Below are 16,013 nucleotides of genomic sequence, written 5' to 3' on the forward strand. Positions count from 1 at the left end.
GGCTAGCCTGGAGACGTCTTGATGAGGAAGGTTTTTTGTTGTTGTTGTTGAGAGCATGCTAACAAGTGCTTATGAATGAACCCCTTTATTGTCACTGCTACCAGTGACATTGACCATCAACCTGTCCTTACAGAGGGGGAACAGGACAGGAAGACAGGGATAAAAGAGAAAAACAGTAGTAACATGAGGAAAGATGAGGAAAAAAGAACACCCCCCCCCCCCCCCCATGCTCCTGTCAGGAGTACAGTGTGGGAGCATTTAAAAACCTCCGCACAAGCACACAATAACACAAACAACAACACAAGTACACTTTAAACACGGGACTTGAGAGGGGGAATCAGGGGTAGGGGGTAAAGGGGGGGCGGGGTAGGGAGGAGGTAATCCAGCGCAAGCAAGCAGCCGTCCGCTCCTGCAGCCATGAAGGCGCTGGTCACGCACCCGCTTGTCACACTGGGGGTAAAAATGGCGACCGCGGAAAGTTAGAGAAGGAATGAAAGAGCGTCTCCCAGCAGTAACCTTCAGGGGGAAATGTTGCCTCAGCAACGGCCTGAACCAAGGCCGATGCTGTCTCAGGGAGCCGAATGTCGATAAGATATAAATTGTTTGGTCTTTCCAGACGCAGTCTTTGCACGTCCACACCGCTCGTCCATATCTGTTCATTCCGTCCATTCTATTCAAATTGGTCTCCGAAAAACGTAGGCTATTCCTTGCAAAGCTGAAAGCTGTTCCGAGATAACAACCATTTTGTGGTTAAAGTTCTGAATGTCCACAGTCTGCGTGCCAACAGCTTTGCCCACCACTCCAATCATATCGGGCAGCTTTGTGGGGCTTTGAACAGCTGTCACCATTGTCTGATTTCCTCGATATACCAGGGCAATGCCTAATCCAATCAGCAAAAGTCCTGTAATCATGGTTCCGAATAGGTAGATATCTTCAATGTCCTCCACAGAAAGAATCGCCAGGCACACGACCCGCCACTGCTCCCACGCGTCCATCGTGTAACCAGCCGCAAACGTTCCGGCAGGATAGACGGGTTATGCTGCCGGAAACGTGGAAAAACTCGCGCACTTGTCTTTTCGGCAGATTTAGGCAAGCAGATTGTTTGCAGATCTGTTTGTGGGTTGTCTAGCAAGGTTACAGTCTGCAGAATGAGGCTGTCACAGCAATGCTACTTGTAGTGGGGATATAAATATGAAAAATGAGTCACGTAGAAGCACATTAGCTGTTCACTCTTCCCTCACTGATTATCAGCGGCATTAGTATTATCTCTCCCACCCCACTTCAAAAAAAAAAAAAAGAAATTTGTTAGAGAAAGGGACTTTAAATTTTTTTTTTCATACAAACTTTTTTTTAAGTAATCTCCAGCTAGGGGCAGCTTCGAGTCTTACTCGCTATGCGGAGCTTCCGTGTCTTGTGCCCAAATGACGTCAGAGCATTGCCGGAAATGATCGGGGGGATTTTTCTGATTGGTTAAAATATTTTCACTGGCAGCATCCATGAAATCGTCCATGATGGGGGAGTTCTGCATAGAAACTGACTTTTGGAGATGCATATCTTAGTTGTATAAGCTCCTCATTTTCGATTATTCACATGAATCGTTAGTTTATATCATAAACTAATCCTTCATAACTGTATTTTAACCATGGGCTTTCTTTTCCTTTAAGTCACTGCTCCTCCACTCGCTTGGTCAGCAACGTGTTGCCTCCTTCGCGGGCTGTTCCGGCACCGGTAGTGACACGCAGTCGTTGTTTTGTCCGGTTGGCTGGTCTGTAGTGGATTGGTCACTGACCCCGTGCTGCAAACACCAGTCTAAGATAGCACGTTATCGGCCAGTGCTGGGTTGCGTCCCTGGGACAATGGTGGTGTGTAAAGCTTACGGCTGCACGAACAACCAGCGCAGAAATCCCAGGAAACATTTCTTTTGTGTCCCTAAACCAACTAATGAGACAAAGGCAGAGTTGGCAAAAAGTTGGCTTCATAACATCGGCACGGGTCACACCCTGAAAACGTTTCCGTTCGGACGAAATTCAGTGGTCTGTGAAGACTATTTCAAGCCGACCTGTTATGAGTGGGATCTTCAGGCTGAATTGCTGGGCACGAAGCCCAAGCGTTTACGTCTCAAACAAGACGCTGTCCCTACGGAATTCCTTCAGAAAAAGTCAAAGGATGATAACAGATGACAAGAGAGTCTCACCAAAAGGAACCAGTCAAAGGTAAGAGCCTTCACTTCAGCAAGCGGGATGTTCTAAATTTTTTTTTTTAAATTCGGGATGGATGTAACGCAGCCGTCAAAGCGGTCTGCATTGAGTTCATGTTCTTGACAGCAGTAGGACTCCATGTCAGTTCTCATGACTGAGCACTGCCCACATCGACACCATGGAGTGGTAGCCGTTTTGGATCTACTGTCACGCACATGTCTTGTGGCAGTTTCCTCCTCCGAATCACTAGAATGTGATGACTCCCTGTCCTCACAAGCCTCCTTCCACTCTGGCTCAAATAGATAATTATTAACACCAGTTTCATCAAAGTTGCTAGCCATATTTTGCTTTTTTTTTTTTTTTAAACACCACCTTTCACCTCGAATCTCTACCCACAGAACGCTGCTTGTTTACTCGCACCCGATAACCTGGAATCAACGACTGTACACGACTTCCAGCCGGCAATGGCTGCTCCCTGTGGTTCTGCCTCCGTGGGTAACTCGTGGAATAAAATTGTCCATAAAAGTGCTTTTACGGTAGGTTTTATTTTGTCTACACTTTTTTTTGATTGAATGCGCGCGTCTTTGTCGAAGTGTAATACATAAAGTATGATTAATGATGTAAGCATGACCAGTACCAGTACAATTTAACCTGAACTAAGATAAACACAGGTCCATAGGGTTTAACGTTGATATTAACAATGAAAACATGTTAGAGTGGGGTTTTCTTCTTTGTTTTTTTTTTTGCACACATTATTGATGTTTAATTGCTTTTAAAGGGACAGCAGATTGATTTTCAAACTTATTTTATGCAAAATTAGTTGTAGGTTTCAAAAATCTAACTTTCCTTTTCAGAGACCAAATAGTTTTTGAGAAGAAATGCATTTTTAAATTGTAATTTATTTATTTATTTATTTATTTAGAACATCTGATGGGCTTCCTGTGGTGGTGACGTCAGGTAGTGGTCACTTGGAGCAACTCGGCTGTTGAGCTTCTCTGCTTACATTGTAGTTTTGCTAGTTTTATAAGTATTTTTACCGAGTTTATCACTTTTTAAGTCAGCATGCCTCATTGTGCAGCATATAAATGCCACAATGATGCTAAAAAGAAAGACGTGAAGATATCGTTTCACCGTTTACCTGGCGAGAATCGACCAGTCATTCGCAAGAAATGGATTCACGCCATCGGAAGGCCTCAAACCAACCTGCCTGCGGTGCCCTACTTATGTTCAGAACATTTTGAATCCTCCTGCTTCGATGATTCGATGGAATTAAAATCAAGGTTAATGGGGCCTTCTCGATTTAAAAGAAAGCTAAAAGACGATGCGGTGCCAACAATATTCGCCCACCGGGCAACTCCAAACATCCATCAATGCAGTGTTGAGCGTCAAGAGAAACGACGACACCGAAAGGTTAGTTTCGACTTTGTACTACCATGATTCTTTGTAGTATATCATCGGTGTCTTACCCGGCGAATTGTAATCGGTATTCCGGTGTGTTTGTAGGTTCTTCAGTGTATACTGGAAGAAAATATGGGTGACAAAGAAAACAGTGACGTTGAAGAACGATCACTGATGGCTCAAGAGACGCCGCGTTTGATTGAGCTTCAGGTGCGTTATACTATAGGCTAGATAAGAGAATTACTCAGAATTACTCTCGTAATCCACTGTTTCATCTTCATGATATTCTGGTTCGATCTGGAACGGTAAAGCCATACTAAAACGTAAACTTAGTAGAGATTTCGTACTGAAAACACACTGAGGCGACTGAAGCTGTTGCAAGCGACCACTGCCTGACATCACGTACATCACTACCACAGGAAGTCCAGCTGGTAAACTTCTCTTAAAAAATGCATTTTTCATGAAAACTATTTTGTCTCCAAAAATGGAAGTTTGATTTTTTTTTTTTAAATTTATGACTAATTTTACAAAAAATAAAATTGGAAGTCAATCCGCTGGAGGATCCTGTTAATATACATGTAATTTTTTTTTAAATGCTTATATAGTCAACATAATACGAATGTTTCTTCTTATATGGTGTTTTTAAATAATTTCAGCTTATTACTGAACTGGGAAGCAGTGATCAGACAGCAGTTAAAGCTGAAGCTGGTTTTGACTTTCCGATAGTCAGTGAGCTGCAAATGGCTACACTGGAAACTGACATAAAACCTGTCGATGAAGAAAAGGTAAGTAAAGTGGTGTTACTGAAACTAGTATTGTGAAAGGTACAGGGTTTGATTGATTATAGTCCGTGATCAGTATTTGGGTGGTTCTAAAACCAGAGTCAGTTATTCCTGCGTTCACACACATAATAAGTAGACTTGATAGCGAGTATGAACACACACACACTGCAACCCTGCTATAGCGCATTCTTTTACTATGAATTTTCACATCTACAGTGGGGCAAAAAAGTATTTAGTCAGCCACCAATTGTGCAAGTTCTCCCACTTAAGATGAGAGAGGCCTGTAATTTTCATCATAGGCACACTTCAACTATGAGAGACAGAATGGGGGGAAAGAATCCAGGAAATCACATTGTAGGATTTTTAATTAATTAATTGGTAAATTCCTCGGTAAAATAAGTATTTGGTCACCTACAAACAAGCAAGATTTCTGGCTCCCACAGACCTGTAACAACTTCTTTAAGAGGCTCCTCTGTCCTCCACTCGTTACCTGTATTAATGGCACCTGTTTGAACTTGTCAGTATAAAAGACACCTGTCCACAACCTCAAACAGTCACACTCCAAACTCCACTATGGCCAAGACCAAAGAGCTGTCAAAGGACACCAGAAACAAAACTGTAGACCTGCACCAGGCTGGGAAGACTGAATCTGCAATAGGTAAGCAGCTTGGTGTGAATAAATCAACTGTGGGAGCAATTATTAGAAAATGGAAGACGTACAAGACCACTGATAATCTCCCTCGATCTGGGGCTCCACGCAAGATCTCACCCTGTGGGGTCAAAATGATCACAAGAACGGTGAGCAAAAATCCCAGAACCACACGGGGGGACCTAGTGAATGACCTGCAGAGAGCTGGGACCAAAGTAACAAAGGCTACCATCAGTAACACACTACGCCGCCAGGGACTCAAATCCTGCAGTGCCAGATGTGTCCCCCTGCTTAAGCCAGTACATGTCCAGGCCCGTCTGAAGTTTGCTAGAGAGCATTTGGATGATCCAGAAGAGGATTGGGAGAATGTCATATGGTCAGATGAAACCAAAATAGAACTTTTTGGTAAAAACTCAATTTGTCGTGTTTGGAGGAGAAAGAATGCTGAGTTGCAGCCAAAGAACACCATACCTACTGTGAAGCATGGGGGTGGAAACATCATGCTTTGGGGCTGTTTTTCTGCAAAGGGACCAGGACGACTGATCCGTGTAAAGGAAAGAATGAATGGGGCCATGTATCGTGAGATTTTGAGTGAAAACCTCCTTCCATCAGCAAGGGCATTGAAGATGAACCGTGGCTGGGTCTTTCAGCATGACAATGATCCCAAACACACCGCCCGGGCAACGAAGGAGTGGCTTCGTAAGAAGCATTTCAAGGTCCTGGAGTGGCCTAGCCAGTCTCCAGATCTCAACCCCATAGAAAATCTTTGGAGGGAGTTGAAAGTCTGTGTTGCCCAGCGACAGCCCCAAAACACCACTGCTCTAGAAGAGATCTGCATGGAGGAATGGGCCAAAATACCAGCAACAGTGTGTGAAAACCTTGTGAAGACTTACAGAAAATGTTTGACCTCTGTCATTGCCAACAAAGGGTATATAACAAAGTATTGAGATGAACTTTTGTTATTGACCAAATACTTATTTTCCACCATAATTTACAAATAAATTCTTTAAAAATCAGACAATGTGATTTTCTGGATTCTTTTTTTTTTCTCATTTTGTCTCTCATAGTTGAGGTATAGACCCCTTCGCATGTTTGTAAACAAACCGACCATTGCTAAGATGTGCGCGCAGCCTGTACTCAAACAATGGCGCTGCCCATAGACTGGCATTATGAGCTGTCAGATTATACAAAACAATTGTCGTTACAAGATCGAGCATGCTACATAAATAAGTTAACTCTAACAAGTGGACATCGCCTACCGGATCCGTATTTAATTAAAGAGTGGACGGACGATGTTAGTAAGTTCCCTGGTATACAATGGCCAGATATATACTCGTACCTTATTGACAAGACTTCAGTGTACACCCACGAAAAACTTCGTGCCTACAAGTCTTTAGACGCATATGATTTGTTATGTGCGGGCATGTACAGAAATTGATGATGCTAACGATATTCATTACATTGTGTAACTATGACCCAGCTAATCAGACAAACGTTACCAAAGTATTTTGCTACATCAATAAACGAAGACTAGAAAGAATAAAAAAGATTTAATAAATAGCCTGATCTTACCTGTGATGAAGTGGGCGCTGCAAACCTGCGCATTTTTGATAGTCCTTTCATCCCAGTCTACACGTTTGATGGCTTGTAGCCATAGATGTTGGCGGGGTTTTTTTTGGAATGGGTGAGATCCTGCTGGAATTCTGTACGTTTTAACCCCATCACTGCTACGATTCTGACAACACAACAACTAGGCATTTCTTCCAAATATTTCTTCTCGTCTCGACCGTCGCTGAGTCTTTTTTGGGTCCAGGCTGCGCGCGCAATTTCCTCTTGCGTATGAATGACGTTTACTGCGAAGGGGTCTATACCTATGATGAAAATTACAGGCCTCTCTCATCTTTTTAAGTGGGAGAACTTGCACAATTGGTGACTAAATACTTTTTTGCCACACTGTAACAAACTAAGTTTGTGTCCCTGCCTTTAATGATTAATCGGAGTCTTCAAAAAAAAAAAACACTGAGCCTTGCACTCCCCTTCCCACCAGACAGAAACAATAAGTAATCAAGTCCGTAGTGAAGTTTACATTACGTGTTAACACGATGAAACAAAGACGTAGCTAGTCTCGCTTAGGTGTCCATTACTGACTCTTATCAAGAACAGTGATCATTGACTTAAAAAAAAAAAAAATCCTTTCAAAGAACTTTATTTTACGAGCTGAAAGCAGTTTTACTTGAGTCTTTACTACGTAAGCACTATTCTCATGGCTACTTGTAAACGTAAGCTACTCTGTCAGTTAGAAAATGCAGGTGATAGACGGATGTAATCACTGGAAGAGTTTTACTTAAAAACTTGCTGGCGAACAGATCCAGTCTGATCACTTATCAGAATCGAGTAACAGGCAATGGTCAGGCGAGGCACAGACAGGATATCGAAGGCGGTGACAAAGGGCAAAATCTAAGATACAAAGTAGAGTCGGAAACCAGAATGTTAAAACAAGGCTACAATAAGGCTTGGTAATGTGAGACTCAAGATACTGCAAGTATACTTTACAAAGTCTGTCTGTTTAGGGAGTACTTATAAGCGTGTGCTGTGATTGCGCTCTTATCTGGAACAGGTGCATGCAATTAGTCCTTATGGTACTGCGCATGGACGGGATTGTCAAAGACACACTTCATATCAGGGCTTTCCACAAGCGCCGGCTGCCGGCCATACAGCCGACTAAGTTTAATTAAGTCCAGCCGGCTACTTTAATGACTATTTTTGTAGCCCACAGGCTCTAAATATTAATTTTCGATTTTAATAAAATTAAATGTTTATCTAACGGACTGACAATAATGTCAAACTGAACCGCACTCATTTAAGTTGTGATTCGTGCTGTTTGTACCGATAATAACCACAAATTCCCTGCCGACTTTGTTGATCAAGGGAGAGTAACTCATCCGCGGCCCCGACATGCGGTGTGCGCGCGCACTCGGCGGAGGCAGTAGTGTGTCGGGGCTGTCGGAGGCGACATCAGAGGGAACAGAAGCAGATTTGATGCTTATTTTGTCTTTCACCTAGAGACATGATTCAAACTTTAAAACGGAGACAAAATTCTGTGTGGATCTGGCATTCAACTTTTTTGCTAGGTTCTATACTTTTGGATCAGTCCCAGATCAAACACCATGATCAAATCTGGAGAAATTCAGGCTTTATAATGGGTGTCTATGGCGTTACACACCAGTGGAGCTCAGGAGTTTAGTGTGTAGGCAGCTTGGAAAAAAAAAGCTCTAACTTTCTCATTTAAACTGTGTTTTCAGCCACAATTTTCACTCTACACACACACAATTTTCTCAAAAGTTGTAGTCACACTTGTCCTGATTCACACAATGTGTCTACCTGAGCGATAGGACTATGACTACGTTCAGACTGCACCCTGAAACGACCCATATCCGATTTTTCTGCCCATATGCGACCTGTATCCGATTTGTTATTGACAATCTGAACGACACAGATCCGATTTTTTCACATGCGACCCAGGCCGCTTGGATATGTGGTCCTAAATCCGATGCATATCCGATATTTTCACATGCGACTGCAGTCTGACCGGACAGGTCGCATTCATACGACCTACACGTCATCAACAAGAGACAAACGTCACTATTCTGCGTTGGCTAATCCCGCCTCTTTGGAAAACAACAACATTTGTACAGTTTTCAGAATTTAAATAGACTTTTATAGAATTGATCAAGCTAATGGTGGATTTGGTAGGGACCCGGATGTTTATCTGTTAGCCTGGTTAAATAAAATAGTTTCTATAACTGATTTATAACTTAAACCATCCTGTACCACATCGCCAGGTCTCGCCTCATCTCCATAGCAAACTGCACTGGTGTTTAAATGCACCTTGAGCCAGCGCTGAGAGAAGTTGCAGAATTCAGCTGGCTATAAACAATCTAAATAAATATTTATAAAAATGTAGAAAAAGTTTATTAATATGACGAAATAAATATGTGCAAATTATTAAGGCAGCTGGGCCATAGAAGGTTCACGCTGCACGCTACACACTACACGCGTGTAAAGAAAAGTGGACAAACGTAGCATGACTTGCTCTGGGCCATAGAACGGCGTTCACGTTGCACGCTGCACACTTCACGCGTGAAGCGAGAAATGAACATGCACACTTTTTTTTTCTAGGCGTGAAGATGGAAATTCCAGTCAATGCATGCGGTCACCGCCGCGCCAGCCAATCAGAACGGGTCTAGGGAGATAACTCTATGCTTTCAGGGGAAAACTTCAGAAAAAATATAATTGAATGGTATAATTGAAAAATAGTTCTTCATCGGGATTGTCAAGCAGATTATAGAATGTTCGGTGAAATTCACCACGGGTTTCTCTCAGAAGGAAGTGTTCTCGGCTCCAAATTCTGTTCCTTTTTCTCTTCCTCTGTCTCAGTAAAAGCAGAATGAGGCAATCGTCGTCATCCGAAGAGTCCATATTGTTGGTTACTCGGTCAAAGTAGAACAGACGCAACACGTGAACATCCAAGCATGAAGTTTAATGGCCCAGGGTCCGGTTCTTCACGTGAACGTGTAGCGTGTAGCATGCAGCGTGCAGCGTGAACCTTCTATGGCCCAGCTGCCTAAAAGGATAGTTCGGGATTTTTGACATGAATCTGTATGGCATCCCCATCAATAGTGTCGTGCAAATACACTGACTTACCCCGACAGCATCCTGTGAGTCCAGTTCTTGTCCAGTTTTGGTCCAGACGAAAGTAGTCCGGCAAGTTTGTTGGGGTCACGAAAGTAAAACGTTTTTCGTCTCAAAACAGTATGTGTTCAAAAGAGTGATATATTTGCATCACAAAACCATTGCCAAATAAAAAGTCAGACCTCGAAATCGCTTGGCACTATTTTCTCTCCCTCGGTATCACTGCGCGCTGCTGCCAGGTGACAGCCACGGCTGTTTCATTCATTGTTTACTAGTGATGGGAATTTCGGCTCTTTTTCGGGAGCCGGCTCTTTTGGCTCTTCTTACTATAAGGAGCCGGCTCTTTCGGCTCCCGAGATTTTATTTTTGATTTAAAGGAATACGCCACCCCCAGGTGAAATTGAGGCAGTCCCTGCAGTCCCTAGAGTTGGATGAGTGAGCCAAAGCGTTTTGTAGCCGACCCAGCCATTGTCCTGATCTATAAACGCCCAGGTTAGCTTAGCTTAGCGTAGTCGCTGTAATCCGGCATGTCCAGCTAGCATTGTCGTTGCAAAAGTGAATTAAATAACTCAAGATTTTTTATAATTATTTGTCATGACTTGTACAGTCACATCGAGTACACATATCAATGCAAATTAACACGAAGGGATTTACTAGACCAATTTATATCTGGAACTATTTTCAGCCACAGCACAGGCAAAGCACCGCTGCAGGCACAAAGACACCGCGCAGCGCCTGAAAACTGGTGCGCAGCGCCTGAAAACCCGTTTTCAGGCGCTGCGCGGTGTCTTTGCGCCTTCCTTTTCCTACCTATTCCTTTAATTGCTGCAATTAACTAGTTAATTCTGATTCTATTTCTCCTCTCAGTTATAATCTGTCCTGCTTTTGAAAAGATCCTCTCTGGGGGGACAGATGCTGCCACTATACACATCCTCCGTGCCATCACGTGTGTAAGCCGTGGATAGAGTGCAGCCTTGGTCTCCCACCAGCTTAGTGGGTCTGCGTTTCGCTGTCACCTGGCGGCAGCGCGCAGTGATAAGAAGGGAGAGAAAATAGTGCCAAGCGATTTCGAGGTCTGACTTTTTATTTGACAACGGTTTTGTGATGCAAATATATCACTCTTTTGAACACGTACTGTTTTGAGACGAAAAACGTTTTACTTTCGTGACCCCAACAAACTTGCCGGACTACTTTCGTCTGGACCAAAACTGGACAAGAACTGGACTCACAGGATGCTGTCAGGGGTAAGTCAGTGTGTTTGCACGACACTATTGATGGGGATGCCATACAGATTCATGTCAAAAATCCCGAACTATCCCTTTAAGCCTGAATTGAGAGTTTGGTAATACAGCGGCCGTATCCCAAATGACTGCCTACTGAAGCTCGAGTGCACTATATAGAGTTTAAAAATCCATTACTTCCTAGTAACATGTAGTGCACTTGTATAGAAATTAGAGAGACATTTAGGAGTCAACCCTCGTTACCAGGCTACATGTTTTCATTTCAGTTCAGAAACAAAAACACACGAGACCTCACACTTTAACACTAACCAGATAATTAAACAAACAAACAAAAAAAGAAAATCATTAAACTTGAAGAGTGTGCTTTTTTTTGTTTACGTATTACGTAGATGTGCTTATTACGTGTCAGTTTGCGCATGCGGGACACTTTTGGGTCGTTTTCCGTTCATATTGGAGATCGCATACAAGTCTCATATAATTGGTAATGTGAACGGCCTAACAAAAAAATCGGATTTCACAACAAATCGGATATGGGTCGTTTCAGGTTGCAGTCTGAACGTAGTGTTAGTTTTTGAATGAGAAGCCTGAAAGTGAGGAGAGGACAGGCGCGCAGCAGAAAAGTCACTTGTTTTTAACTCGCTCTACGTAGTGTCCACATTTTTTACACTAGGGACAAAAAAAAAATTACATCAATGTGTTCATGGGAGCCTTGTAGCACTCAATGTGAAAGAATTTTGTGAATAGCCCCTTTCGTTTCTGTGTAAATCCCCGTTGTTCGAGGAGAGGGAACTCTGAGAAAAAACGCTCTTTGCTTGTCATATTGTGTCTTTTCCCTGCACCTCAGCACCGTTACCAAGGCGACGAGCTCCACTCAGGGAGCAGAGAGGGGAGGGGCTGCTCTCTCAACGCCCCCCCCGGCTGGCTACTTATTTGTCATGGCTGGCTAGTATGAGCCTTAGTGGAAAGCCCTGTCATATCCTGGACTGTCTAGAGCATGGTGAGAAATTTGTTTAAAGGATACGGTATTCCAAAAAATTAAACTTCAACTTTTAAAGCAAAAGAAAAGGAGCTCAGAGACTTTGTTCTTAACTGCAATCAGCATGATGGGCTGAACAGAAAGAAAGATGCAGCAAGCAAACGACAGCAAGTGTGACTTGTTTCATTTGCTTGAAGCGATTCACCAGGAAATTTTGAAATTACGGTGTTATGAAATGTACATTAATACAAGATGATGTTTTCCAGATGGGAAAAAATTGGTGGATTTTAGCTTTAAAAAAAAAAAAACACAACCTTTAAAGTTGTAACATCAGTCCGTTGGGCTATTTCCCCGGGCGCAGCCATACTGGATTAGCCAGATACATGGCTGTATTAGGAGATGAAAATGAGGGTGGCGCTGCGTGATGTAGGATTCCGCACGTCATCTTCATTCTGTCCTGGATCCGCCATCGCGTGCAGCCAAAGCTGTTATCACTGTCCATTTTTTCAAGCATCTGTGTGTTCCATTTTAAGTAGTATAATTTTAGTGGCTTGTGAAAGACTTGTCTTCATATATATCTTCTCAAAGATGGGTAAATGCACCACCTACAAGTGTGAAAACTATGACTTGGGACCCAAAAAAACATCGGGGACTGTCATGGCACAGTTATCCTTTGAAAGAACCGAGATGTTTGGTTGAGTGGCTTCATCAAGTAAAGCGAGAGAACTTTTTACTCCTGGAAAAAGCAAATTGTGCAGTGAGCATTTTACAGAAGATAGTTTTGTGGAGGACTTGTATGAAAAAAATCATTGGGAGAAGCAAGACATGAGGCAGAAATGACAACTGAAGCCAGGCATGATCCCGACTGTTTTGCGTCGAGTTTATTTTTATAGGGCTTTTAACAATAGACCCTGTTGCAAAGCAGCTTTACAGAATTTGAATGACTTTAAACATGAGCTAATTTTATCCCAAATCTATCTCTAATGAGCAAGCCTGTGGCAACGGTGGCAAGGAAAAACTCCCTCAGACGACATGAGGACGAAACCTCGAGAGGAACCAGACTGAAACTTGAGTGCAAAACTGTTCATGACAACTGCAGTCCTAAAGTTAGCAAGTCAACTGTAGTCCTCAGCCACAAAAGCATTACTGTAAGTGTCCAGAACGTCTTTCAAGTGTGACTTTCAACTGTTCATATGGGGCCGTCCTCCACAGGAGCGATGTGATGAGACTCCAACCAGACGTAGGGCATCAGGATGGATCAGGCAGGTCTGAGGAGCAGAAGAGGTCAGCATCTTGATTTCAGGATTGACCTGTAACTCAAAGACAGACACAGGGATGGGGGAAGAAAGAGAGAGGAAACACAGGTTGTTAGGTATGCTCAATATCACCTGATAAGCAGGAACAGTATACATTTTGCGCTGAGTGCAAGCAGGGACTCTGGCAAGACTAACTATGACAGCATAACTAAAAGGGGAGAGCCAGAAGGTAACACAGGCATGAGGGAGCCCTGGGACATAAAGCAGCAGCCACTACACCGTCAACAAACTCGAGTGAGCAAGTGAGTGGGGGACTGACAGCATCCATACATCCCAGTTTACCAAAAACACTCTGTCTGAGAACCCTCCAGATCTACACCTTTACCTCATAAACACCATTAACAAGAGGCTCGACTAAACAGATGTTTTCAGCCTAGACTTAAACACTGAGACTGTTTCTGATTCCCGAACACTACTTGGAAGGCTGTTCCGTAACTGTGGAGCTTTGTAAGAAAAGGCTCTGCTCCCTGATGTAGCCTTCACTATACGAGGTACCAGCAGATAGCCTGCACCTTTTGATCTAAGTAGGCGTGGCGGGTCATAAAGGACCAGAAGTTCACTCAGGTACTGTGGTGCGAGACCATTCGGTGCTTTAAAGGTCAATAGTAGTATTTTATAAACAATATGAAATTTCACTGGGAGCCAATGCAATGTTTCACCACAAAACACTGGCAGCACGACAGCATACCGTGCCATGCATCAAACGGTTGGAAGATAAGCAAGTAAATATATTAAAAAATAAACTGACAAACTTGTTGATACTTTATTTTGATTCCTTTTCTACTACTGTGTTGCTATAATTTTTGTGGAGGAATGTGAACAAAGTGACCAAGAAGTCACGCTAGACCATAATATTATGTGATAGTCAAGTACAGCATGCACTTGTACACCTCCGCTGTGCTCACGGAAAGTGACATCACACACGATGGAGTTATGGTGGCCTCCCTGACCAAAAAAATAGTCCCATCTATTTTCATCACTTGTATCGTTAAGAACAAATTCAACATATAGCTTTTTTTATTTATATATATAAAGGACTGACACACAGGCTGACTTTTAGCTCAATTTTTTTATTTGCGAGATATTTTCTTTAAAAACTTGCTGGCAAACAGATCCAATTTAATCACTGATCAAAAATCGGAGTCGAGAAACAGGCAATGGTCAGGCGAGGCACAGACAGGATATCAAAGGTGGAGACAAAGGGCGAAATAGAAAACAGTGTCGGAAACCAGAATCTCAACACAGTTGGTACAAAAGGCTTGGTAATGTGAGACACAAGGTGCAGCACGTATACTTCACAAAGTCTGTGTTTAGGGAGTGCTTATAAGTGCACGCTGTGATTGTACTGTAATTCAGAACAAGTGCCTGGTAATTAGTCCTTATGGTGCTGTGTACGTGAGTAGCAGTTCGAGGCATACCGCTGTGTGCGTGGATGTAACCCCGTCGAAGACAAACTTCATATCCCGGACCGTCGAAAGCGTCGTGAGAAAGTAACGAATTTGTTTAAAGAATATGGTATTCTGAAAAATTCAATTTTTTAATCAAAAGAAAGAGAGCTCTGAGACTTGGTCCATAACTGCAGTCAACGTGACTGGCTGAAAATGAAAGATGACGCGGCAAGCAAACAACGGCGAGTGTGACTTATTTCCTTTGCTTTGTAAATATTTAAGTGAATTAAGTACAAATGTATATTAAACGCAGTTGGTCTTGTTTTACGCAAGAGTGAGTGTTTGGTGTGACAAACGTCTCCATTTCAGTATAACGGACTATTTAGACGTCCTCCGAGGAGTTCGTTATAGAGGGGTTGCAGTGTCCTAGCTTGCTTACTGATGTACGAGTTCTCCATCTGGTGCTGTCCCTCTCACATGCCTGGCTATCATTGTCTGTCTGTATATAGTCCATTTCTAATGCAAGTTGTGTGTGTGATATACGTTTCCAAACTGGGTTTATCCGTGAAACAATTTCGACAAATGTTTGCCTTGGTGTAGCTGATATATCTAGTCTCTGACCTTGATAAAGAGAATGAACTCAAGTTGGTTTTGAGAATGAAGTTGATAAACCTGAACCAGGATAAATACAGGTCTGTAGAGTTTAATGTTGATATTTATTATGAGATGTATGTTTGTATTTTATTTATTTTTTTAATAATTTCAGCTTATTACTGGACTGGGAAGCAGTGATCAGACAGCAGTTAAAGTTGAAGCTGGTTTTGACTTTCCGATAGTCAGTGAGCTACAAACAGCTACACTGGAAACTGACATAAAACCTGTTGATGAAGAAAAGGTAAGTAAAGTGATGTTACTGAAACTAGTATTGTGAAAAGTACTGGGTTTGATTATTGTTCATGATCAGTATTTGGGTGGCTCTAAAACCAGTCAGTTATACCTACATTCATTTTCTCTCTCTCACACACACACAATAAATAAATAGACTTTATGAAGCTGCAATTGAGCCTTAAAAAGAAATGAAAGAAAGCATTAATTTTAAGTGTGAATTATATTTTATTAATTTAACACATTTTATTTGCTAATTAAAAAAAATGTTCACAAAGTTTAAACTTAGTTTCCTGTTTATTAACCAGAACTTTACAAATCACTGTAATTATCAATAAAATCTTCTACAAAATCTTGCAATAAAAGCAGAAACCTTAAATTATAATTTCTAGTGCACTTGAGATAAAAAAAACAAAATACAAATTGCTGCAGTCAAGTCCTATTACACACAGTGCATCTTTACTATATACAGCAAAGATGATAAATGA

The 16,013-nt window shown here is 42.2% G+C and overlaps 1 protein-coding gene across 11 annotated transcripts in view; it reads left to right on the forward strand.

Moving 5' to 3' along the window:
• LOC132881935 (tigger transposable element-derived protein 1-like) overlaps nt 1-16,013 on the forward strand; it is a 155,128-nt gene that overhangs the window by 76,015 nt on the left and 63,100 nt on the right. For 9 of the 11 annotated variants that reach the window (XR_009654089.1, XM_060915074.1, XM_060915058.1 and 6 more), the window contains 3 exons: nt 2,597-2,734; nt 4,253-4,381; nt 15,407-15,535. Coding sequence is in view for 10 of the 11 variants with exons in the window: in XM_060915074.1 (XP_060771057.1) it covers nt 2,597-2,734; nt 4,253-4,381; nt 15,407-15,535 (396 nt within the window). In the remaining variant the exon portion in view is untranslated. Of the gene's footprint in view, nt 1-2,132; nt 2,214-2,596; nt 2,735-3,136; nt 3,609-3,701; nt 3,807-4,252; nt 4,382-15,406; nt 15,536-16,013 lie in introns of those variants that run through there. The other 2 variants (XM_060915095.1, XM_060915065.1) reach the window with 2 other exon arrangements.

This window comes from Neoarius graeffei, chromosome 1 (assembly GCF_027579695.1).
Source record: "Neoarius graeffei isolate fNeoGra1 chromosome 1, fNeoGra1.pri, whole genome shotgun sequence".
In the NCBI taxonomy this organism is placed as follows: domain Eukaryota; kingdom Metazoa; phylum Chordata; class Actinopteri; order Siluriformes; family Ariidae; genus Neoarius; species Neoarius graeffei.